The 27,540-nt window shown below is 31.2% G+C and overlaps 1 protein-coding gene across 2 annotated transcripts in view; it reads right to left on the bottom strand.

Moving 5' to 3' along the window:
• Positions 1–18,629, bottom strand: part of LOC106475631 (AMME syndrome candidate gene 1 protein-like) — a 37,821-nt gene extending 19,192 nt beyond the window's left edge. Inside the window, exons 1-3 of one of the 2 annotated variants that reach the window (XM_013936314.2) lie at positions 18,370–18,629; positions 6,778–6,888; positions 5,141–5,255 (exon numbers count right to left, since the gene is read on the bottom strand). In XM_013936314.2, coding sequence (XP_013791768.1) covers positions 5,141–5,255; positions 6,778–6,888; positions 18,370–18,590 — 447 coding nt within the window. In that variant the 5' untranslated portion in view covers positions 18,591–18,629. The remainder of the gene's footprint in view (positions 1–5,140; positions 5,256–6,777; positions 6,889–18,369) is intronic. The other variant, XM_022380846.1, reaches the window with a different exon arrangement.
• Positions 18,630–27,540: the final 8,911 nt, after the last annotated feature.

Raw genomic sequence — 27,540 nt, 5'->3', positions numbered from 1 at the left:
AAAATTTGCAAATTTTCTGATGCATAAAAATATTTTTAATCTTAAAGTGAAAATTACTTTGCAAGATAGATAGGCAACATGCAAAAGAAAAAAAAAAAGGCATGAGAAAAACATTGCTTTAGAAACCTTAGCAATTAATAAAAAAAATTATATTTTGCATATAAAAGCATTATAATGTTTACTGATAATGTACCAAATTTCGTTAACATTCGCTTACTAATTTAAAAGTTATAGCATGAAAACTATAACAAGCACAAAATGGTCACGAGGTCGGTCTCAGGGACCGAGCCGGTGCTGAAAGAGTTATGAAGGAATTGTACAAAGTTTTGCATACATTATCATCACACTGTCCAAAGGACAAGAAATCAGTGATAGCTAGTTCATGAAGCAAACAACCACTTTTGTGTTTTGTAAGTATGTTATTTTCTATTCTTTCTTTAATATTAGTTTCATTAACAACATTAATTGAGATGTTTTGTATATAAATATTTATTTTTATATATTATTTTATTACAATGATTATTTTCCACAGTTAGATTTTGGATTTGGGACTAACTTAAATCTCCTAAGCTGGACAAACCTTGCCAGTTTGTTTGTTGAATTTCTTGCAAAGCTACTCAAGGATTATCTGTGCTAGCCATCCCTAATTAGGAAATGATAGACTAGAGGGAATGTAGCTAGTCAACACCACCCACTGCCATCCTTGGGCTACTCTAATCAAATAATGGGATTGACCATCACATTATAATGCCCCCACAGCTGAGAGGGTTAACATGTTTGGTGATGGGATTTGAACCCACAACCTACAGATTGCAAGTCTCATCTTCTAACAACCAGGCCAAACCTTGCCAGATAGTATTAGAATTATGACCAAAAATATCATTAATCTCAAGGTTATCCCTGATTAACCAATAAATTTTAATCATTAAGAGTATTTTTGTTGTTGTTGTTTGGTGACCTTACACATTCCTGGTATGAATAATATTTAAAAGTTGTTCTATTCATTACTGGTAATTTTTAGATCTGATTTGTAGGTAGTTTGCCTTAATCACAAGTTACTGATTAATTGTTTTACTTTAAAGAGCACACTAATAATGTCTATAGCTAAAGCAATTGACAGTAATATATGCATAAAATGTCCTAAACAATTTTTTTTTCTTCAAATCATTAATAAACCTTATAAAATACATGTGGAATGTACATAATACAATTCATACCACTTGTTCAAAATAACTTGAACAGCACTTTGAATGCAAAAAAAACATAAGGCAGTGATTTATGGCAATAATTTAATTTATTTACTTTAAGTATTTTGTTATATTTCTTTGAAATTTATGGTTGTCAGCATATCTTCTTTTCTTTAAAAATATCCGACACTTAATTGTTGTAAAATTTGAAATCATATTTGCTCAGGGTATTACTTAGAGCCTCAAATGAATCAATTGATTAAAATGTGAAGGAGTTAATGATATTTAATACCTAAAACTTTATTTGCCATCATATGTACAACTGAAATAATCACAATCCTTAATATTCATTAAGTGTTAACAGTTATTTCTAACACTGAAATGATTATACATTTTATGATAGTTTACTGACTCAAAGTTTACAGCTTCAGTATAATAAAAGGTATATACACACACACAGAAATAAGATGACCTGTTTTTCCTATTATTTTATAATTATACTTTATAACCAAGGGTTAATTCTTTCACAGTTTTAACCACATTTCTGGCATGGTTTGCAATAGTACTGGCAGTAACAAGTTGCCTATACCAATACTGACCGGGTACCACCGGTAATCGAGCATCTCTAATCATGTGACTTCAGCAGTTTGAAATTCAATTATTCTTCCCAGTGTGTTCTCGTGGGAAAACGTTTTTCACCTAAAACCAAATTGTCAATTATCTGTAACCTCACCTGGTATGACGACTATGGCAATAAATCAGTTAATATCCAGGCTTTCTATTGGTTATAAATTTAATAGGAGTTGGCTTCAGAAAAGTCTATTAGGAAATTGTAAATTAGAGCATCAAAAGTGGTTTTTGAATTTTCATTGATTGCTCTTTAGCAACTGATTGAAGAATAAAAACATAGCTTCAGAATATTGATGACATAAAATCAAATTGTCAATCTGTAAGCACACATGGTATGACAACTATGGCAATGAATCAGTTGAAATCTAGGCTTTCTATTGAATATAAATTTAATGGGAGTTGGTCTCAGAAAAATCTATTAGCAAATTGTAAATTAGAGCATTTGAGCGGTAGGCATGGAAAGTAGTTTCTGAATTTTAAGTGATTGCACTTTAGCAATTGATTGAAGAATACACAAATATAGCTTCAGAATATTGATGAAGAAATTAGATAGAATACATTACATTTTGTAGTCTTATTATATTTCTATCTTAGAAAATATCATGGTGTGTGGACAACAGTTTTTGCACTTCTGCATTAGGAAGATTGATGAATGTCAGTGGTGGACTACATCTTTATTAGGAGAGTTGATGAATATTAGTGCTGCCAATATATTTTGGACTATTTAATCTAGATTTCTGTGTAAGAAGTTGGTGAAAATTAATAGTGCCAATAAAGTTGGCATACATATATTATATTTCTGTAGTGGGAGAGTTGATAATGTCAATGTGTCTGTACTAGTTTGACTATAATTTCATGTTAGAAGAGTTCATGAATATTAGTGATGCCAAAATACATGAACTGCACAGGCTATGTTATAATTGCAAGAAGATTTTAAGGTTGTGTATTAAATCATATTAACTCTACAAGCATGGGATTGGTCATTTTGATCATCCTTGTAAGCATAAAACTATACCTACTATAATTCTTTACTAAGTGTATCCTCACAACATTTTGAAAGCTTTTAGTAAACATTACAAAATATTATTTTTTTAATAAACTATTTTTACTAGAGATTTGTCTATTGATTTTCTGAGTTAGTCTGATTCACTTTCAGTAGTCTGAGTGCAAGGTAATTTTCATATTAAGATACGAATAATTTTCATCTTACAATTTCCATATTTCATTTGTATAACCTCTAGAACCTCCTAAATGAATGTTGTTTCAGTGGAAGTTTAGGCAGAGTAGTTAGTCATAGTAGGTTTGAGAAATTTAACTGTCTGTTTCAGCTTCTATACTGAGGCCTTCTTTGGTATATAAACCAAAATGTTGTCTCCTTTTCTTTCAACAGGCAGCTGAAGTCCATTAAAATTCTCAAACCTACTCCTAAATGAATATCAAAAGTTTTTTTGAGTCAAATTGTATCTATTATTTTATCTATTCTAACACTAACTGTAGTCAAATCAGCAATGTAGGGTAAACTAAAATGTGGAAAAATACAAATTAAATCTATATTACCCTTTTTTTTTCTCTTTAGACTAAACGCATTTTACACACTATTCTTACAGTCAGTGCTAACAGACTTTTTATATTTGGCTTCATTCAGTTTTATTGCTTTAGTTGAACTTGGGCAGTCTCATAGTATGCCAAAAGGCATTTATCACTGTCAGACAGCTTTGTGTAAACAAACAATTGAATTAAAATCGTGCCTTGCCTCGCAATGAGTGCATGCTATAGGATATCAAGAATCATGAGAATTTGTATTTTTATTTGATTTTTCTTTCCTTTAAGTTTTCTTACCTAACCTAATAATTTTCTAGTTCTTACATTTCAGTTACTTTTATAACAATAAATAAAATATATACATCAAAAAATTAAATTTAGTACTTATGTCTGGACTTGGGATATTTGTTGTCAATGGATGAAGCACTTAGGCTTTTTATAGCAATGGTAGTGGTTCAAATTATTTATTTAAATATGCAATTAGAATACAAAACATTATCACACAGATCAAAAAACAATGTCAGAAACTACTATAATTTATAAATAGGTCAAAATTCTGTTAGCTGGTTGAACTCAATTCCCCAAAGGCAAACAATGAAACTGAAGCTAAATATTTCCTAACCTGGTACCTAAAACAAACTAGCCTCCAAATGAATCTAATAAACAAGTCTGTTCTAGCTATTGGTTATAAATTATCCAATAGCAAATGTCGGAGAATTTTTGACATTTCTTGAAAGACAGGATGAGATATAAGAGGGCGTGACATATGGGTTTGACTTTGTTTATATCTCAGTAAAAAAAGAAAATTGAAAGCATTAAATTTATATTATGGCTTAGTATAAATGTGTAATTGGTGGCACTCTCAGTTTGGAGAAAAGAAGCATCACATGACAGAGAGAAGGAAGACTGAGAATATATTTAAATATTTCCTTTTTTGAAATTAAGAGCTTATATAATATTAAAATCTGAATTATAAATTACATTTTGATGCCAAGTTAATTGAAATACATTGATAATAAAGTTTTTAATGAATCCAATATATCTGTTATTCTATAATAGCATGCATTTCTAAAAACTTATGAGTGAAAGTAAAGAAGAATGTTATAGTATGCCAACCACACTACATCTAAAACATCCATTGTCAACAAGATATTTCTCCTAATATCAGGGCTCATTTGGACAGCTGGGATATGAAAGACATAGTAGTGGTGCTGGAGTTAGTTATATCTCAATTTTCAGGAACAATGACTGTTGTGGTGTGAACTATATTAAGTATGTGAATTGTAATTATTATTAATTTGCAATGTCGGGCATACTATGTAGTAGGTCTTAACTGTTCCATTTCTCATTATAATATTGGATCTGTAGAACTTTAAAAGTCCATTGTTAACTTGTGTGTTCACTAGCAACTCTTGTACTTGGAAATTCCTTACAACACACACAGCTCATACAAAGAATATGTTTGCCACATGTTGCTAGAGAATAAAACATTTTTACTAAATTTAATTAATACTCACTTATGACAAAGAGGGAAATGGTCAAAAAACAACGATCTCCTAATGACTACACTACTCCAAAATATCAATCAATAATTGTGAGATTTTTTTTGTGTCGTTTAACGTATGAATTATCTTACCTAATGTTTTAACATATCTTACACAGGCTAACCTTTAATCTCTCCTAATCAGATGTAACACGAGCCAAAATTTATACATATACACATACTTACATAAGACATAAAAAAATAAAGAGGTTCTTTATATTCATTACTCTTAACTGACCTCCCAGTCTAAATAATCCTGTCCATCTTCAAAGTGTCGGAGAATTGAGACAGAGACATGAAGCTTGTTAAACTCATCCCGACTGATGGGGCTGAAACGACTGTCCTTTAAAGCACTGTTAACAGAAAAATAAACAAAACAGAAATGTGTTATGTAACCTACATGTGATTGGTAGCCATCCACAAGACCCTAAATAGTTCATAAACTTTTAATTCATGTATAATCCAGAATCTAGCAAATGAAATTATTGTTTCAGACACAAGTAACAAAATGGTACAAGTTCTTCATGTCTTTTTCATATAATTGCCATAATAAACACTAAAGATTATATTTATACCCTTAAAAAAATTAAAACAAACAAATATATTTCCATATATTCAGTCAATTCAAATCAAGTACATTTCTTCTTCCAGCTTATTCTGGCAATAAGCCAAACAAAATCAAAACACGTGGTTAATAACATACTACATCAGCTAATAAATTATACTGACACTCTTAGTACAAGTAGTTCCAGTGAAATGTTTAAGTTATCTGAAACTAAATGAAGCAGAAAGCATGATGAAATATTCTCTCTCAGATTCTGTAAGACTAAATGTAAAAGGCTAGGTAAAAATAAAAAACAAATGGCACTAAGATCAAAATATCTTAAAACTCACAATGTGACCAGATGTTTTTTTTAATTGCCAATTACTAAGCAACCATTTATCAAGTTCATACAAGACAGTAATGCATTTATGCAGGCCATTCATACAGCATAAACATTTGTCATTAAACCTAACTGAACTTGCAATGATCATTATTTACTTTAAATAATATTCTCATCACTAACTGTAGATGTAAGAAAATACCTTCCACCCACAAGCACAAGGACCAATTCATTAATTTGCAAACATAATAAGCTGCTATTTTGTTTGTAATGAAGTAACAAAAGAAAAACAGCTGACATATCTGAAACCAATCATCTTCTTACTATAATGGATGTAGCCTGTATGTCAGTATCTATGTATGTAACCAAAACTCCTGTGCCATCTATTTAATGGCACCATAAACAAAAATTCATAAAAAATTTCCCACTTTGGGTGTTCAAGATTCAGACAATTAAAAAAAATAACAATGGTATGTGTAGCAACCATTTCTTTATAACAGAACACAATTTTAAATAAAAGTACTCTCTTGACAACAAGAACACAACTTTCACTAGGAATGTATGCAAGGGTTTGATTATATCTTTATTGATGTGATTTTTAAATGTAGTACTGAGAAACTGGAGTTCTTAAAAATACTATTATTTTTTCAATAAACAGTACCACTTTTAATATATAAAAACATTACAGTTTATATCAGTAAAATTTATGAAAATTGTGAGCTCTGTACATTGAATCATTTTGATACAATGAGTTACTTATGACTAAAGAGTACAATCCAAACACTTTTCCCATGCAGTACTTCCCAGAAAAAAATCCTATTTTTGGAAAATGTGCACTTTTTCTCAATATTTTTCAATTATGTATGAATATAAAATTAGAAATTACTAGCACAAACAGCCACCCATATAGTGGCCATTTCTGCTAGTCAAACAAATTATAAAAAAGCAGAAAAAGTCAACAAATCTTGCATCTATTTCCAACTGTGCTTACCTTGTCACTGCATATTCCCTGAGTCCAGAGTGTAGATTCATGGAGTTGAAGGTCCCAATACATCCTCTCAATCTCCTGTCTTTTCCTATCTTCCAGGTAACAAAAAGAGGGCTAAAAATAAACCACAGGATTGAAATTACTTAATCAACTGAATTAAAAAAAAAAAACATCAATGACCTATCTAACAGCACAATAATTATAAAAAATAAAAGACAATATTAAGCATTTTTAAATGATCAAAAATCATCTGTTAAATTTTTCATATTATTAAGTAAGTAATGTTAATTAGATGAGAGAAAAGAAAGTGCTGAAGTATTTGTATAATTTTCAAACTGATTTATGAAATTGTTTTTTTTAATGTAGATGTTCTAAGTAGTAAATATGATGTTAAGAGAAGATTTGTATAATTTTAAATAATTTAAAAATAAAATGAACTAAGAATTAAATTCAATTATAATAGTTTCGGGTTAAGGTGTTTAAATAATGAAACCTTTTATCAAAAGATTAATTAATAGCACAATATACTGATCCACCAAAATTTAAATATTATAGCAGACTGATATATTAATAAAACAATATTAAAATCACATGAAGGAAAACATTATAATGTTTATTTTTGTTTCAAATAAAATGTTACAAAAATTGCACAAGAAGTTACTTTAAGAAATGTTTTTCTCAAAACTAATAAGCATTGTTAATAAAGAAAATATTTATTAAATATATTGATATCTATTAAATTCTTATCCTAAATCAGCTTTACACAAACAAGTTTTGGTTTGTTTTTTGAAAATGTCATTAAACAATGGTTTCTTAGGTTCAATTTGAGACCACTGTGGTATACATTTATAATCATATCATGTAGTCAACTAATTCTGTTATGGATGAACTTATCCAGTCTATCTTATTGTTATACAAGAAATCTAATCAAAAACACCTTAGGTGTGAAAAAAAAAAAGATGCAGCCAAAAAAGAATTGAGCGTGCAACTTAAAGGAATGAAATCAAAATTGCTGGCCAAACTGGTAGCTACACTTATAGCATTGATAAGAATTTTACAGCCAGGCCACATTTTTGTTTAACTTTGGGCATGATGGTGGGTAAAATAAAATGTGCAGTGTAGTTAACTAATGAATGAATATTTCCTGTAAAATTCCTATCAACGCTATAAGTGTAGCTTCCAGTTTGGTCGCCAATTTTGATTTTACTCTTTTAAATCTCATGCTCAATTCTTTTTTGGATGTACCTTTTTTTCACACCTAAGGTGCTTTTGATTAGATATCACAACTTTTTGCCAATACACACCAATAAAACACAAGTCAGAAAGTGACACTAGATTGTAACCAACATTAGCTTTAGAATCGCAACTCTATTATTTGGAACGGACCTTTACTTTACAGAACAACCAGATTATTCAAAATATGTGGTGGCACTTTTTCCTCTCTAAAACAGTGTTAATAGTTTCCTTTACATTAATGGCATGGAATTTAGACTAGAAATTTCTTGTCATTACCCCTTTGGAATCGGTACAGCCTTATCAATCATCATTATTTATGCTAATTGCTTAAGCTAACATCACATGACATAAACGCTCTTTAATTAGAATAATTTCATAGAATTTAGTAAATTTGTGCTGAAACGTTGTCAATGAATAATCAATAATAACCATCCACCAGTATGAATCTTTTGAAAACTTGAGCTAGAAACTGATAATCTAGTTTGCTTGGCCTAACCAATACTTATGTGTCTGCACGTCTTTTCACCATTCAGTTTTGCTGCACGAAATCAACTATCTTTAATCTGAATGACAAAAAACTAAAAAACAGTCCACTTTTACTTATATGTGAAGCTGTAGTAAAAATGTTAGACTGATAGCTCATGTGACTTTTTGCATAAGCGTGTGCAAATTTTTTTTATTAAATTTGAGTGGCTTTTGTTGAATAATTTTGCACATCTCATTTATACTTACATCAAATGAGACCTTTAACTGTAGGTTGAAAAGATCTATCAGTGTACCAAATTTGTAAAAAATCCATAAAAGTTAAGTATGTTTTTCTATCAAATAAAGTTTCCATACTTTCGGTGTGAATATAAAAAGGAAAAAAAATTAATCAAAATTGGAGATGTTATATCTCAGGTATTTCTTAATAGATTGCCTTGAAATTTGGTATGTGAAGTAGAGTCCAGTAGAGAATATCCACTGAAAATATGCAACAGCTTGGATTACTACAGTCCAGCTACAGCAGGTGGAAAAATCACAAGACATACTACCATGTGTCTCGATCTAAAGTAAAACAACATCAACTGGAGACTACTCAACAACAAAATTAGTGTTTTGGGGAATTTTAGAAATCTACAACAATTCAATATGAAAATAGTACTTATCTGTAAAAATAAGCATTTAAAATAACAACAGTCTTCAAAACTGTATAAAACAATTACAACTGTATGTTTTGAAGAGTAAAGAAAATTTTTAATTTGAAGCAATGGTATATACACAAGCTAGTCTACAGGTTGAAATAAGGAGTATAGTAATAATATAATGTTTCCCAAAACTAGCAACTGTATTAAATCTGAGATAATAATTTCAGAAGATGCAACTCAATGTTTCAGACTTCAGCTAAATACTTCTCTATTATATGTACATTTAACTACCTGCTAATATCTTCTTGTGTGTCTACCATGAAGTGTTATACAAGTTGCTAAGACTGGATAGTTACTTTATAAAAAAAAATGTTAAGCCTTCCTCACATCTTAGTTCCAATTGTACAGAAAGATATATTTTACTTTGAACATCTAAATGGTTTTCTATACATTTAGAAATACTATATTAAATAAGGCCAAAAACTGAATATTTTACCACAATCAACATACTATCTTTTATTAAAAAAGCCATTTTCCTATGGTCATTACTCCTCTAAAAAAATATAAATATTTTTTTTTTTCATTGTTAAACAGATAATCTAAGAAAAATGAATGTTTTGAATTTTGCACATCATTGGTCAGATACAAAACAACAACCTAAATATAATAAATATTTCATATTAGAAAGTATGGGTTGTTTAGAATGTGTTCAAAGATATATGTATAAGCAGTACTTGATACACTGTTTTACACATACAATTTAGTGCACAAATGAGAAGCTTGTATCTGTGTCTACAAGAGAAGAACACTTGGAAAATGACTTAAATAACCACTGTATCCCCAAAGTTTGTGCAAGCTATCATATGGAAAAGTATTATAGAATTCAATTTAGAAATACATGGATTACACACTCAATAACAAAATACTAAGATAAGAAAAATAATGTTTTATTAACAGGGAAATTCATATGAAACTAACTTTAGGAATTTGTAGAATTCAATTAAATGTATTTAATATTTGTTAATCATGCTGGGTTTATGTAAGGACATAAACTGTTATATTTATTGTTATTGGAATTGCTAACATATTTGGCAAACATCAATGAAAAAAAAAAATTTCCAATTTTGTAGTTAATTCTCAACAAAGCACTGTAGATTTTTTTTCCATTTGTCAGAGGTCTATTCATTACATACTCCATCCCTATCCCATCAGAAAAGCATAATTAAATTGCTAAAAGGAGAAAAATTGCCTATACACCCTACATGTTTGAATAACTTACAACTCGTTTAATAACATAAATTTTAAAACAATTTATTGTAGTTTAATTCATGATGTGAACATCTGAAAACTTCAAGTGGACTTTATTCAAGAAACAATACACTATATAAAAAAAAAGGCAAATTAAATCTTATGATGATGATGCTATACCAATTCCAATTTAGGACATTCTGTAATTAACCAGATACTACAGGCTTCTTTATTTCCATGACCAATCACAAGGTCTAATAAACAAAACATGTTTTGGAAAAAAAAAAGGTGTGTGTGTAGTGTGTGTGTGTGTGTGTGTTAGATTATCATGGGTTATCCAACTGCAAACATTTTTCAGTTTTTTCCTTCACTTAAACACAATAAAATAAAAGATAATTAAGCCAGGTGTACCAATAATAACATAAAAGAAAACACTATTCAATTAACTATGCAATTGTTCTCTATAAAACAAAACAAGAGTTTAATCAATGCTATTACAAACTGTTCCAGATTTCTACACCAGTTAGAACAACTTACATAGTCTGCACCTGTTCAATTTAAAAAAGTGCTATATAGTAAAATGTACCAGAAAGGTCAATGTCCTTAACAAATAAAAAGCATGATGGCTAAACAAGTACATGTACCATCAATTACAGGAACTGGATTTTGCTTACATATAACAGCTGCTTAATGCTTATAAAATTTGAATGGTGTTCTTCTAAATAAAATGCCTTTAACAGGTATATTTCAAATAAAAGAATATTACATGCATGTTTACTTCTGGTAGAAGTTCATAAAGTATGTTTTTTTAGAAATAAATACCTAATTACACACACACATCAACAGATAGGATGAATTCTAAAAAACTTCAAAGAACCTTAATTCTTTTATGTATACACTTTTCACACATCATGATTTTGTTGAGCTTACATCCATTTCTTGTCTTTAGATAAGTAAAAAGTACAAACAGTTTCAATGAAAATTTTAGGAATGGAATATTTAATGAGATGTATGGTAGTATTTTTTCTTTCATGGGTCTATGTTTAACATAAAGACTGGTTTTACACTATTTATAATTGGTATGATTAACAACAGACCTAAAGCTTTCAACAATCAATTTTATTACAACTGATTGAATGGATTTAGAGCCCATAAATGGTAACCACCAAATTATTTGTCCAACAGTAAAAATATGATTCAAATCAAACCTTATTATTCAAATGCAAATGTTTAAGTTATAACAGTTATGATATTTATTCACTGAAAATATAAATTTTATCTTTCCATTGTGCTTTTCTGGGTCAAACACAGAACAATATCAGTACTGAAAATGTAGCTGACTGCCTGTATTACACACCACTACATGCAACATAATTACGTGTCTATTAGACCTAACATTAGTTTCTCCATTTGTAATGTTATGCGTCATGTAACAAATAGAGCAAATAGCCTTACATTTACTTAGTGTGAATGACACATTCAAATAAAGTGAAGTGCCTAGAGTTACCAGCTGTCCAAAAACATACAGCAAACTTTCAGTGCCTCACTTTCTTTGCTGCCACATACAAACTAGGTCACCATGGTTGCTTAGGGCATTTATAACTTCAGATTTTCTTCTCTCTCTCATTGTAAAATACCACAAAAAAGTCAATGAAAATAGTACTTTATGTTTCAGTAATGATAATCAGGCATTCATTCTTTCAATATAAAATTTCTGAAAGATGAGAAAATATGATAAATTTAAGACTACAGCTACAAATAAATAATAACCTAAAGCCAAAACAAAGTTAGAAAAAGAAGAAGAAAAAAGCCAGGTCAACTAAACCACTGATTATTTATTAGTTCCTTTTGTGGTACAATGATTTTAAGATAGATCTTTAGATAAAACTTCTGAAAAACTTCACCTTCTCTTATGCAACTGAAAAGAAATTATAAACCAAGATGTTTCATCCTCTGTTAGTAAATAAGAATAGATAGATGTTGGTTTTTAAAATTTAAACAGAAGTCACATGTGACAGAGGGCATTCAACTCCTTTACAATTGTTTAAATTAGGTTTGTATATTTTTATTAATAATGCTTCCATAATTTTGGTTTTGTGTATTTCTAGGTCTTTACCCAGTATATTTACGTTTTAATGTTGTCTTTTCACCCATACCTTCATTTCATGTTGTGATCCTTTAATGGGTTCATTAAATCTTTTTAGATTTCTACTAGTTTCACCAATATATACTGATAAGATTTACAATTTTCACAAATTTGATAAATAGATAGATCAATTTATGTAGTTTTCATTGTTGTAAGGTTTGTTTAGAAAAACCTATATTTTTTTCCTCATTTTTGTACGAATTTTCTTTCAATATCCAAATAGTTCTTTTTTTTTCAAGGTTGTTTCATACTCTTATAAGCTGTTTTCCTTCCTTTCCTATGTATTTAATATTCTTATGATTTGGTTATTATTTTATGTCATTTGTGAATGTTATTTTTGTCTTGCTTCTAGCAAATTTTATTTATCTATCAATGACTTTTTCTAGAAATCTTTTTAAACCTCTTTTCAGAAGTTTAGAGAAATACTTACGTTTCCTCGTCAAATACATTCAAGATCTTTAGATAGCAATCACTTGACAAGGGAAAAAACAAAAAAAAAGATAAGGAGATATATATTCATTCCACACACACACATACACACAATACCTCATGTTTTCCCATGTTAGTAATTACTTTTCTGTCAAAATATGTTTAAGAGGGATTTGAGATGCATCTCAGTCAATGGTAGCAATGAACTAAACAAAACTAATGGCACTCTGACTGCTAATAAGTACAAGCAGATTCTGATCTATCATTCCATTTCCGAAGGAACACGACTTATTGGGAGGAGCTTCATTGTCCAGTAAAACAATTATCTCTAGCATACAATAAATATAGTGAAATAATGCTGTGATGGTAAAGAAGCTAATAGACCATTCAAAACCATAGCTTGGCCTGCACAAAGTCACAGTATGAAAATTTTGAAGGTTGTACAAGTTTATGTAAAACTGAAAAGGTCAAAAGGGAACCAAATAACTTGACTTAATTGTAGGAAGTAACATATGACATTTGGAATAATATTCCACAACCACACATTGGTAAATTGTATGGCAGTATGAAGTCAAGGTGTGATACCCTGGACAAACCAAAGAGCTCACATACAAAATACTGGTACATTGCACCACTTATTCAGCAGTCTTTTATATTTTCTCTGATACTGGTTTTTACCATTAGTAAATTCATTTATAGTTTACAACATATGTAATAACTGAGAGAGCAAGCAAAAATAAAATTATGGATCAGATTAAGATGCAGAAATATTATAAAGGATAGGATAAATTGAGTCAAGGAGACCAGAAATGTAAAAGATGAAGAAAAAAAAACACAATGGAACATACATGTGAGAGCAAAAAGATGCAAAAAATGAAATGATGAATTTGGGAGACAGTGAAATGAAAAATACAGAAACAGACAGGTATATTGAATAACTTGTGAAAAAATAAGAAGAGAAAATAGTAATAAAAACATGATAAATAAAAAATAGTTAAAATGATACTAAATTAGATGGACAATCTATACAAGGAGTATGAAAAATTAATATAATGAATATACTGTAAGAAACTGTGCATTTCTTCCTAAAGAGAAAAATCTCTATGGAAAATAATTCAAATTCACTCAATTACTCATTGGTTGTAACTCCTGTATATCAGTATATGTATCCCTTATGTGTTTCCATAACTATTTCCATTGTATATTCATATAATTAAAATTTTTTCCAGATAAAAGCTACTTATTATGGTGAATAGTTTTCATTCAGTGACTGAATTTGTGATTATACTTTATGCATAAATAGCTATAGCTAATTACTAATACATTTTGGCTCTTTAATCATATAACTTCTAAACTACTACCATATATTGTTTGTTCAATCACATAAGAAATATAAATATAAAGTAAAAATGTGTTTAAACATACATTACTTGTGAAGATAGGAATCTTTTAAAACATTAAGGGTATACAGAAGCAACAATAAAAAAACATGCAGTAGTCTTCCCAACACACACATTCAGGAAAAGGACCTGCAGTATCATGATGCAATACACACATATATACAAAGAAATGTACAGTATCAAACAACATTCATACAAAGAACATGACACCATTCTGCAAACCTCACACATACACACAGAGAGAAGTCCAGTATCATACACATACATACACATGAAAACGTCAAGTATTCATGTAGACTTCATACATATATATAAAAAAGTAGAGTATCATACAACACTTGTATACCTACAGGGAAATGTCCAATATCATGTAATACCTATTAGAATTAAGCAAGTAACTCGATTTCTATGTCACGTAAAACAAATTAATCAAGATTACATTTAAATTGATTAGTGTCATAAAAAATGAAAGTAATTAACTGATAAAAATTAGTTTCCAATTGTTACAACTATTTAACTAATTGAAATATTGTCATTATGGTTTTCATTATTATTTTTTATTTATTCAAGGTTTTTCAGTTTAATTAATTAGTTAAGCATAATCAATTAATAAGCCATACCATCAATCAATCAGCAAACTTCAATAATCACACAGCTCTAACATTCATGCAAATGCAAAACTTATACACACTCATGGAAAAATGTAGTACCTTGCAATGCTCTTACACACTCAGGAAAAGTGCAGAATCATGCAACAATTGTACACAGACAAGTATTACAGTAGTATACTCAATACTGATCCATGTACAAGAACCGAGAAAACCATTTGATATCCATACATAAACATGGAATGGATTAATATTATACCATATTCATTTGATATTCATACACACATACATAGTGTAGTGTCTTGTGGCATTCATACCATATATATATACACACCCACACACATACATGTACAGATTTTATTTGCTATCTAAACATATTAATTCACACAGTAAAGTCAGAATCGCACATGAAAAGTCTAACATTCTTAAACTCAAGTCTAAAAACATTTAGGCATTTCATCAGGAAATTCAAAGGAAACTATAACATATAATCTATGTTTTGACACTTATTAACCATTATCCGAGAATAAAAAATTATGAATGCCTAAGTGAATAGTAAGAGGAAAAAAGAAAATATTTACATTTAGCTACAAAAACCATTTCATCCCACATAATATATAGTCAAGGGTTCCTTCTTGAAGGCTGTCCTTGCCCACCCACCCTGCTTGTTTTTTTGTTATTTTTACATCAGCTTCACAACTGACTTAAATCAAGGATTAACAACCCTAATATAAACTTAGCTCAAAGCACTGGATGCAATGTCCACAAAAGAAAATGTTAACTTACTTATTTAGTTCCCATGCTTCAATATCTCCCATTTTTTAGTTCAAAATCCTTGCAGCATTTCATTAGTTCACTAGAAACTGCATATCTTTGGCACCTCAATTTTCTTTTGATATACAAAAAAAAACAAATATCACAAAAAATTTTAAGTTGTTAAGATCATTCATTCAGTACCATAATTGTCTGGATGGAGGAATAAAAAGTTTAAGTTATTCTTCACTTCAATGACACGAAGCTTCTTGTTAATACTCAAGGGAAAGTACTGCTTCTTTCTTCTAACTCTGGCTCTCAGGACAAATGCAATTTACTCTGTTATTCCACTATTTCTTTTATTTTCTTGCAATATAAAATTATTTTTGTACTTTTATCAATACTGAACACTGTGTTTAACTTAATTAATCAACAGAGACACAGTTTAAATAATTCCTTACCACCCTTCATACGACAGCAGAAATTAAATAAGGCTATGTGGTCAGTACTTAACTTATACATGGTCTGTAGGTGCTAGATCGTTAATTCTTTCACTGCCATATTTATTGAAAAACAGCTTTCCCAGTTCCACATTTATTTCTGTTACACAGTAAAAAAACCACGTTATAATATTTCATTACTTATCTAAAACTTCATACAGGAAAACTTTGGGCTCTTTCTTCATAAAATTCCAAACTCAATGAATGTCCTAAAAAATGTGCCCACAGCAGTGCTCTATAGTAGAACACATGTGCCTATGGCAGTAGAAGAAAAAACAAAGAATGTTAACACACACCGTGTATCACACACATAAATATGCAAAAAAGTTTTATGCATTCACTTTAATTCTCTCTCAGCTGGTTTCATGCACATGTAATAGTCTGAAAAGTATTGCTATCAAATGGTCTTCCCAAAATTTGACAACTTACAATTTACACGGAAAATATACCGACTATTCAAGTCAAAAATCTAAAATGTTACAAGCACTTGACTACAGCAGCCAGGCCAAAATTATTGTCATATTCCCTATGCACAGATACTGTTACCACAAATATTAGATTCAGACATTTGCATGGAATTGTTTATGATATTAATATTACAACAGATTAATGGGCAAATCATTTGGATTAATGATCATCTGTTTTTTTTTTTTCTTCAAATAAGGAGGGTACACTGAAAATACAAATTTCCTTTATATTTTTGCCAAAAAGAAGAAACTGCTTCAAATATAAAAACAGTCTCAAAATCATACAAGTTTATTTAAACAGTAATATACACCATAAATACATGTATAACAATATGTTCTTACCCAAAAAATTATTTTTATCTCTTCTGGAAACCTATAACTTTATTTAGCCAAAGAACAAGAAGTGAAACAGAGGAAGCTAAAACAGAGATGTACCAAAATTCACCAGATAACTGAAAGATCACTTACATATCTTTTTATTTTAACATTTAAACAATTAAAATCTAGAATATTGTACTGAGAGTTGGCTCTTTTAGGCTATTAGAATGATACTTAATCTGAATAATTTAAGCTATAATTAAAGTTTTCAGCTCTTTAATTAAAATTACATTTTTTCAGTAACAAATTCATAATCTTCAGTTATCTAAGATTTAATTACAATTTATCTCTGCAATTATAGCCAATACCTCCAATTCTAATAACTTAATGCAAATTTCTAGTATTAACTTTATTATCTACTTCACTGCCTTATAAAATTCATGATTAACAGCCACCCCTATGGCTCTGGACTTATGATACTAAAAATGGGGTTTGATACTTTTGTTGGCCATAGCACAAATAGTCCATTGCGTAGCTTTATGCTAAACAGCAAATAAACATAATTAATAGCGGTATGGTTAAGTGTTATTGGTAGTATGCAACTTCTAAAACTCTGTAATTTTGTAGAAGCATTTATACCACTCATAGAGCACTACATCATAATTTCCAATAATGATTTTGAAAAAAAAGGAGAGAATATTAAAAAAAATCTACTTTGCTGAATTATGTTATTTACAGAAAACTTAAGTTTACCTTTCTCAACCTATGAGAGAATGACAAACTATTTTTATCCTGTTTAGTCTAATACACATCTATAAGTTATAATATTGACAAAGGCGAAAAAGCATATTATCTATCAGTAAGAAGTTTCTTCATTTAAACATTTAAATTATGCAGAATTGGTAAGGGTGGAGCCCTGTATTTTTTTTTTTTTTTAAGATTACAAAGGTAATTATTTATGCTGAAGTAATTATCTTGATTCAAAAAATATTCTTAGATTTAACAATATTAATAGTTTAAAGAAAATCTTTTATCGTTCAGTTCTGTAAACATCAGATTATTTTACTTACCAAAATTTTGGTGTGGCCATATAATAAAGAAAAATATAGTAGAAACGTTTAAAAAAAACAGCTGTTTGCAAGCAGACATTACTGCTAGCGAGATTATAACAAGATGGCTATGTCTTTGTTTGGTAAAATCAGCTGTAAGAGCGATCGTGATGGCCTTCGTCACTTCAACAGTTCAAGGCTATTCTACAAACATGCAATTTTTAATAAACATATAACAATTTTTAGCTTAATTAATAGAATTACGTAACACTACTCTGAATACAACAGATAAATTTAAAAGATAAAGAACTTACTAGCTGTCGTTGGGGAAATTAGGAGTTTTAGGAGTTTCAAACTGGTTCAAGTGACAATACAAAACATCGAAACAGAAAAAGCACATTTCCATACAAATAACCATTCCATTTCGATAGAGAGATGGTTGATACGGATTTGTGTGAAAAAAGTTTCCATTGCAACAAGGACCTGTATGATGGTTAAACTTTTGCTTCTTAGCCCCACAGCAACCAGCCGCCATGCCGACCCTACCTCTTCCCTCTACTCATTAGCCTTCAATGGTATAGCTTAGCGTCCTCTGTCTCGCAACTAATATTATACATCACGTATAGGACAATTCATTACCTATAGTATATCTCCGATATTCTGGTTGTGAATTGCCTTCTTACATGATTGAAACCAGTCAAGTTTTCTATCTAAGTTTTGAAATGTTTTCATAAATAAAATTTCACTGTAGAATTAATTATTACACAATTCTATATTACATAACATTTTATTCCAAATTAAAAAAAAAAAACACGAAATGAACCACACAGCGTTTTGAATGTGTATTATACAATGACGTCATAAAGGCGCCAATATAATAATAATTTTGGAGGGCATTTCAAATCTGTATTACTTATATAATTAATAGAAATTTGCTTTATTTCTGAAATGGTGCAAATAAACGTTTTATGATCATATTTATTTATTATCATATTTTTTACTTATGTTATAAAAGTAGTATATTTTTAAATAATACGTATTTTTAGTTTAATTTTTCCTTAGTTTTGTTTCCCTGTTGTTATTATAACATTCTATATTTAATTAAAATATACATATTTTGTAATATATTTTCTCTGTTTAATTTTATATTTTCTTCGTATCTTAATGACCATCTTCTTCATGAAGCTGCGAGTATTTTTATTATTTTTCCTGAAGTCGGTTGATGTGGTATGTAGACCTTCCTTGTGTTTTCTACCTTCTCATTTTAATATGCAATTTTTCGTTTTTCATTATTTCTAGAATGAGCAGTATTCGCATAAAACATGGTCGAAAAAAGTCATTAAGTTGATATTGTTCTATCTACCTTTGTTCTTTGTCATCATCTTGGAGATAACACCTGGTCTGTCAGTGGAATGTATAGCTATAAACCTGCTCTTTGAACATGATGGTCAACAGCATTGTCCCCCAATGGTAGGTCAGATGATATATCGAGGTTGCATCATCCGTTATGTTTAAATGGAATGACCAGTTTCGAAGAAAGTTCTAGTTGTTGTGGGTAAGTCTCACACTATCAGTTCAACTAACGTGAAATTTAATCAATTTAGCACAAGACCTCAAATGGGTCAGTCTGAAACATCATTTTGAGTGAATGGCCATCTTGTAACTGAATAATTAGAAGGCGACCTTCTGTTATCTACAAGGTGAATCACAAATTCTGTTAATTTGTGCTTTGTTACAGATAAATATTGCTTTTCATTTTGTGTTCAGCTCATTTATTTCTTAGCTCAGACTCAACTGATTTTAGCAGAACTCAATATTACTTCGAAAATTATTTCGCTAGACTTCCCATTATATAATGGCTACCTAATTTACTTTTATGGGAAATTAGTTTACCCGAAAACATCACAGAATAGGTAGGAAGAACATGGGTTAATTACTGAAGATAGATGGTCGTATTAGAGAATTGTTGGGCCTAGTCCTTTCCTGGTAGTCGGACTTTTATCGATATTATGAAGGTCCATGACTTGTTCTTTCTGCAACCACAGAAACAAACAAAATCTGGTGTACCAGAATGGAAGATCGTGACTTGCTCCTGAGAATCAATCTCAATGCAAAGGAAGCACAGGCAACTGAGGGTCGCCGAGGTAGAATGCCATCTGATGAGTCTTAGACTGCATGGGGAAGTCTGTACGGGACTCCCCATCATCACCAGCAAGAGTAACACAACCCCAACTGTTATAAAGGTAATCTGAGACTAACAGAAAAGGACTGGAAGTGCCACTGGAGGAGAAGCCTGCCAGTCAGAGCTGTTTCCCTGGTAGATGAGACAGTGGGTACCACCTAATAAAAATTGCAAACCACAGGGCAGTTGAGAGACCTTAGTACTGGGAGGGTACAGGGTGAATGTGGATTGCAAAGAAACCTAAGGACATGCAAAGCTAATGGAGAAGCTCTGGGGAGCAATTCTTTACACTGATGTCCTGGACCAGGGTTCATCTACTTATCAAAGGGTCAGAATCCTTAAGTATGCTTATTATACCATACCCACAATATTGGCATCACATCCACATATTGTCTAAATAACAACAATGGAAATGCTTTAGCCACAACCATAGGTCTCTGTAAGTGAGAGAAGGAAATGTTGTCCCTGATGCTCAAAAGTGTGGTGAAAAAAGACCTAGACAATTTCCTGAAGCATTTCAGGCAGGTAACTATTTAGAAGGTTACCCAAAGGAGCATACAGTCCAACACCTGATCCTGAGTATGGTTCAGCCTTGGATTCTATGAAGCACCTAAGTGAGACACAATTGGAATACTGAGATACAGTCTTGGCTGGGTTTTGCTGATAGTTCGACCCGGTGGATAAGTTGGGCAATATGATGTGTTGACTTCAAAGCTTGGAAGAAAAGCACCATCAAGAGTCTGACTACCTATGTGGCCAATTTTCACCATCTTTATGGTAAAGCATACATTGAATGGCTTTTAAAGATCTTGAAGACATTCTCATGGTTAAATTTGTCCAGATACTTCCAGGAAAACAATGAGGCATCACCTTACTGGGGCAGTGTCTGTTGTGACAAGATACAAGATGGTGGTTCTGAACTGGCTACAATAGAGGAATAACCCTACAGTGGCTACATCTTGAAGATACACCTACATGGTGAGTCTAAATTTCAAGAAACAATGGACTGCACGAGTATATGTAGTGAATAAAATCACAGTACTTCCATATACACAAATGGTGTCCTGTGGTTTACTAACATCTGGTGTGTTGGTACCATGTAACATAGTTATAGAACCCAATATTGATATATACTATTTTTTGAAAAGGTATTATAGCAGATAAAGAAAGATGGCTTGAAAATGAAACCAGAAATGGAATTTTTCAGTAGTATGGTTAGGTAGATATGGAGTCTCTCATACCCTGCCAAAATTGCAATGCTGAGAAACTGGTCTCAACCTCTGACCATTGTGAAGTCTGCGGTATCTAACTTCTCCTAGACGACAGACCACTGTCTGCTCTAACTAAAATTGAGACACACTTTGGATGGAACCAAGAATGTGAATCAGCATTCCAATCTCTAACATTTGCTTTAGTGGAAGATCCAGTCTTGAAATATCTAGAACAAGACAGTGACCTCATATTGAACACTGATGCTAGTGATAGTTGAACAATGACAGTACTATTATAGTTACAGGGTGGAGTAGAAGATGACACTGCGTAACAAAGAAAAACCACCTTACAGTGGTATTCTTCTTAAAGCACTATTTACACCACTTTTATGTGGAAGTTCTAAGATCTGAGTAAACCATGCTTCACAGAAATAGCTAATGAAATTAAAAATCCAGGATGGATGATAGCATATTGGGTAACAATGTTACAAGAATGTGAGTTAGTCAGATTTCATTGCCTAAAACATGGAAATGCAGGTGGATTGTCTTGCCAAAAAGTGAGAGTTTGTCTATTCATTGAATATCATGACCCTGGACACCGTATGGAAGTTTAAACCATAACATCACTAAGCCAAGCAGTAGTAGATTCCACTAGTGAATTGACCAACAACTAGCAAAGACAAGGCAAGGGACTTCTACCTTGAGGATGATTAACACAACACCAGATAAGTAGCCCCATTAAAGTCCAAGATACAGCAGAGAGTGAAGCTCACATCTAAGCCACCAAGTTTATCACAAACCAGCCCATTCTACAGCATATCCACATGAATAAGCAGAATTACCAGGAGAAGACCATCACTGGACTGCAGCTTGGGCCCTCTACCATTGACAGGAGAAATTGTTGTGGCAGAAAACTATGATTTTGTCTTAGCTGGAAGAAGAGATATGCTGCTTTTAGGATGAGCTGGGGTATACCGAAAGGGTCCTAGCCAAAGCCATTGGTAACATATGAACTATCATGGCATCCAATACAAAGACAACTACCACATTCCACCATCTGCTAATGGAATTCAAGTGAAGTGGGATAAAGAGTAATGTATATTTTGTATATTCTTTCTTTGCTTTTTTATTTAAATGTATATGTTGCATATTTTATCTGTAACTCTGTTTTGTTAATTGGGTTGTACTGGTAATTTATTTCATTCCAGGCCCATTTTTAACTTTAAATAGTTTTTGTTTATTTTGTATGTAAGTGTAAATATATTTCATTCCCTTTTTCACTTTTATGGGTACATGTATTATTTTGGCAGTGTTTCTTTATTTTAGTTCATCATTATTACGATTTTTGAAAAATGTATATTTAAAGAAGTTTCATTTATTCCTTTATTGTGTATTCGTCTTTTTGGTTTTAAGTGCACTTTTTCTAGCTGCTGTAATTATGTACATTTCATGCTGAGTAAAGTGATGTTGCATTGGGAATGCCCCCAATGGAACAGCGGTATGTCTGCGGACTTACTATGCTAGAATCCGGGTTTCGATACCCGTGGTGGATAGAGCACACATAGCCATTGTGTTGCTTTGTGCTTAATTTCAAACAAATTAGCATGTGGAATTTTCGAGTATGTGATATACATTATTGTATGGTATACAGATTTTAATGTGTTTTGAGTTGTTTTTTATTCAGGATACGCATTTTAATAGAGTATCAGACGAGTTATCTTGTGAGTTGATTTTGCATTATATTATGGTTTGTGTATGTTTAAAGGGTTAATCCCATTTTATGTACACATCGAATTTGAATTTATATGCAATTTTCTTATAGGACTTACTTTAGTTCATGTTTTGTAAATTTGATTTTGTGTTATTGAAATAATTATCTATGTTAAAGAGTAATATTTTTCTAATGTATTTATTTTATTATGTATGGGGAATCGAACCAATGTTAAATAGTGTATTTTTGCAAATTTTCTTGTGTCTAAAACTTATATTAAATATAAAATAGTGTTTTTGTCTTATTATGTGAAATCCCTAGTGGTACTTACACAATCTTTGTTAAAGTGAATTTTGATTTCTGGTGTGAAGAGGACGTACCGTACCGCCCCCCGGTGGAGCAGCGGCATGTCTTCGGATTTACAACGCTAAAATCTGGGGTTCGATTCCCCTCGGTGGACACAGAAGATGGCCCGATGTGGATTTGCTATAACAAAACACACACATGTATCGTAATATTAATGGTTTTATTATTGTACTTTTATAAATCAATTTGTATTTGAAATGTACCTTTGTTAAAGGGTTTGTCTTTTTTTATTATAAACATTGTTAGTGGGTTTGACTATGTATTGCATTTCTTTGTAAAATTATTCTGTCTGTCTTACGTGTAAGGTTTATGGGAGCGAGAGAAAGCTGTGATACTTCTTGACCACACATGTTTGTAAATCTGATTGATTTTAAATGTTTAAGATTAATGTTGTCGACTTGAGGACAAGCTTCCAACAGTGAGGGGAGGAAAAGTATTATATCAGGTGTACCATGCATTTCCTACCTCTTCACTTTAATGTTGAATTGTTCTATTGTGGGACAGCAGTAAGTTTACTGTCTTACAAAGCTAAAATCCGGGTTTCAATTCCCCACGATGAAAAGAGCAGATAGCCCAGTTTGGCTTTCTCTAAAACAAATAAACAAACGATAAGATCGAATTTTTCAAAGTTCTTTGTTTGTTATAGGTATGTGCAGTTTTTGCTGAGCATAAGGTCAATAAAGTTGTTAATGTTTTGTTCTATATTCAACCCGATAAATAAGATAAAACACATTTTAGGCAATAGTAAAGATTATGCAAAAATAATGGATAAATTTGGAATTTATAAAATTGAATGTGAATGTGGAAGTATCTATATTTGGCAAACAAAACGCAATTTAAAATAACGTATAGCCGAACATAAGAGATTTATAAAAAATGGAAATACAGAAAATTTGGCTATAACAGAACATGTAAGTAAAACCCAAAACAACATATTATGGGAAAAAACAATTGTATTAACTCAACCTAAAGGTATTACAGCAACTAATACTCGAGAATCGTCTGAAATAATGAAATTTAAAAATAATTATAAACTATTAAATAGAGATAAAGGTCCGGCGAATATCTGTCTAAGAATGTGGTGAGACCTGTTCTGATATTTATGCACAAATGCAAAATTACAGACAGGTCACGTGATATTTAAGAAAATATAAAATGTGAAATTTATCTCTTGCAACTTCACTCCTGAAAATGAAACATGTAGTCATTATTTTGAAATGATTTTAATTGTGTATTGATTTTAACGTTGTATATATATTATTTTAGCATTATACACAAGTGCCGATATATATATATATATTGTTGATATACAAAAAAACTGTAACATTACACTTGTTATATATCCTACAATTCAATAAGAAAATTTGCTGACATTTCGTCTTCTTTTTTCAAATACTAAAAGGACAATTAACTTCGAAATAATCACGATTCTACCTATGCATAATTTCTTTGTTAAGTTGTCAAATTCTTAATTAACGTGTCTACACTTCCTAGGGTTGAAGAGAAATAATAGAAAAGAAAAGGTTGGAAGGTTTTATTTGGTTTATCAATCTACTCTTATCACAAGTTAAGCTATTAAACCCACTCCCACTACCATTATGAATTCGATGTTGAATCGTATTAATTAAATATTATCGTATCTCAAGCATCCCGGTGACTCAGCGATAAACGTAGGAGATTATAACGGTAAAAGTTGGGGTTCTATCCCTCCCGTGGGCAAAAACAGATAGTCCATTGTGCAGCTTTGTGCTTAACAACAAGCAAATCCTATTTGGACTTTTCGTAATTAATGTCCTTTTCTAAGTTAAAAATGATATATTATTCATAAATTGGTTATCTAATCGGCCATAAATTAGCATCACTGAAACGTTTATTCAACGCTAATTCTTATGACTTTATAAAATATATAGAATTTCGTTATCTTAGATAATAAAAATAGTTCTAATGCGATAATTAACAAAGTATTTTACTCGTTAGTTTATAATTAAATGTGCATCCAGTATAATGTTATAAAGCTTGAATTAAGGTTAATGCGAGCAGACTTGCATTGGAGATATTCCTAATTAATAATCATGTTATTGTACAACAATTGGCATTTCTTTATTTTTCACTATTGTTAACATCATGGATTGTAAATATTTGGTTTTCTTGGTTTCGAATCGAACCATATGGAACCTACATACTACATCCGCAGATAGCTTTTACAGAATACATATACACAATACTTGTCTTGCACGTGCTTTCATATATTGTGTGATTCTGTTTCCTTTCACTAAAATTACAGTGAAGAACCAGTTTCCATCTTTGTATATATATATATATATATTTATATAAACCTGTATTTTGCTTTCTTTGCTTCATTTGGCTTCGTATGTGCTAATATATATATATATTACCTCCTTGAGCTATATTACAAAAAAGAAATATTAAACAACGTCATTTGGAGTTTGTGAAGGAAATTTGGCACTGAGACAAAGATTCCTTAGCAGAAACAGTATATTCGATTCGGATAGCCCTCAATCATTGAAGCAATATGTAATAACAGCTGTTACCCCTAATTTTCTACTGTACAGTAATGAATACTTTCGTTTTTACCTTCCTTTTACTTTATGTGTACATATACTCTTAAGAAAGCAGCTTATTCTGCACGAGGGCTGTTATCAAGCCAACACGCAGTGAAGCTCGAGGCACGATCTTCTAGGATAGAGAAAAAAGTATTTAAGGAAGACGTTGCTTAAGAATCATCATAATTTAGGTTCACTATTGTATTCAAAATTTATCATTTATGTCCGTAAAATTACCACTCACTCAAAAGGTATTCCCAAATAATAAATAAAACTTGCAACCCTGTAAACCTAACATAAAGGTAATGAATAATAATTTTCATTGTCTTCTAACGTGTTTTTTTTTTTTTTACAATACATGGGACAATCTGAGACAAACTTTGCAGCTCGGCGGTTATACACCAAATGTTTTTTCAAAACAAAATCACTATTACCGACGAAACCTACAAAGCAAGTAAAAAATCACTAACACAATTTACAGGTGTCTGCGTTATTAACAGTACAACCAATACTTGAGACATACCCAGTGATTCAGCGATAAGCCTGAAAATTTATGACGCTAAAAATCGGGTTTTGATACCCATGATGTACACAGCACTGTTGTATAACATTGTGCTTGGGCATGACCTAATGGCTAGTTTACTGAACTGTGTACCAGAAGGCCCAAGGCTTGAGCCATGATAAACCACTGAACAAACTCATCACTTTTAGCTATGGAAGCGTTATAGCTGTGACAGTCAATCGCTCTAAAAGCTACGCATTGGCTGTCTGCGCTTGATTTTGAACTGTTAGACTAGAAGGAAGGTAGCTAGTCAACAGCACCTATCGCCAATATTGAATAGTGGGATTTTACTGATATTTTATAGCATACCTAAGGCTCTAAAGTGCGGAGCGAGATTTTACGGCAACAGATCGTGAGCCATGGATCCTCTAATTCACAATCCAGCACATTAATCACTAGGCCATACCTAGCCCCATTCGGATGAGAATAGCCTAATAGGCATCGGATTATGCTGATTGTTTGCCCTCATTCTGGTCACCAGATCTAGTTTAGGATGACTGTGTTTGATCTCTTCACGAATCCTATATGTCACAGATACCGTTCGGATTTAAAGAACTAAAAATACAACTATTACCCAACAATTCTAACTTAAGTAGAGTCAGAGCCTAAATAAATGATGATTAAACAACACTTGTTGACTTTGTTGCAAGCATCAAGTAAAATAACAGTCTCCAAAATATTATTCTCAATTCTTATGTGACCGTGAAGAGCATAAGGTGGAAACACCACACATTCTAACTATGTAAAGTCTACCAGACTCACACTTGCCAAGTTGCAGCGTAATAAATATTCTTCACTTTTTCCTTAAACCAGTTTGGTTTGGTTTGAATTTCGCGCAAAGCCGTCCCTCATTTAGCAGTGAAAGACTAGAGGAAAAGCAGGTGGTCAT

This window comes from Limulus polyphemus, unplaced genomic scaffold (assembly GCF_000517525.1).
Source record: "Limulus polyphemus unplaced genomic scaffold, Limulus_polyphemus-2.1.2 Scaffold148, whole genome shotgun sequence".
Taxonomy (NCBI): domain Eukaryota; kingdom Metazoa; phylum Arthropoda; class Merostomata; order Xiphosura; family Limulidae; genus Limulus; species Limulus polyphemus.
The sequence above is the reverse complement of the archived record's forward strand: the minus strand, read 5'-3'. Positions and strand labels throughout refer to the sequence as shown.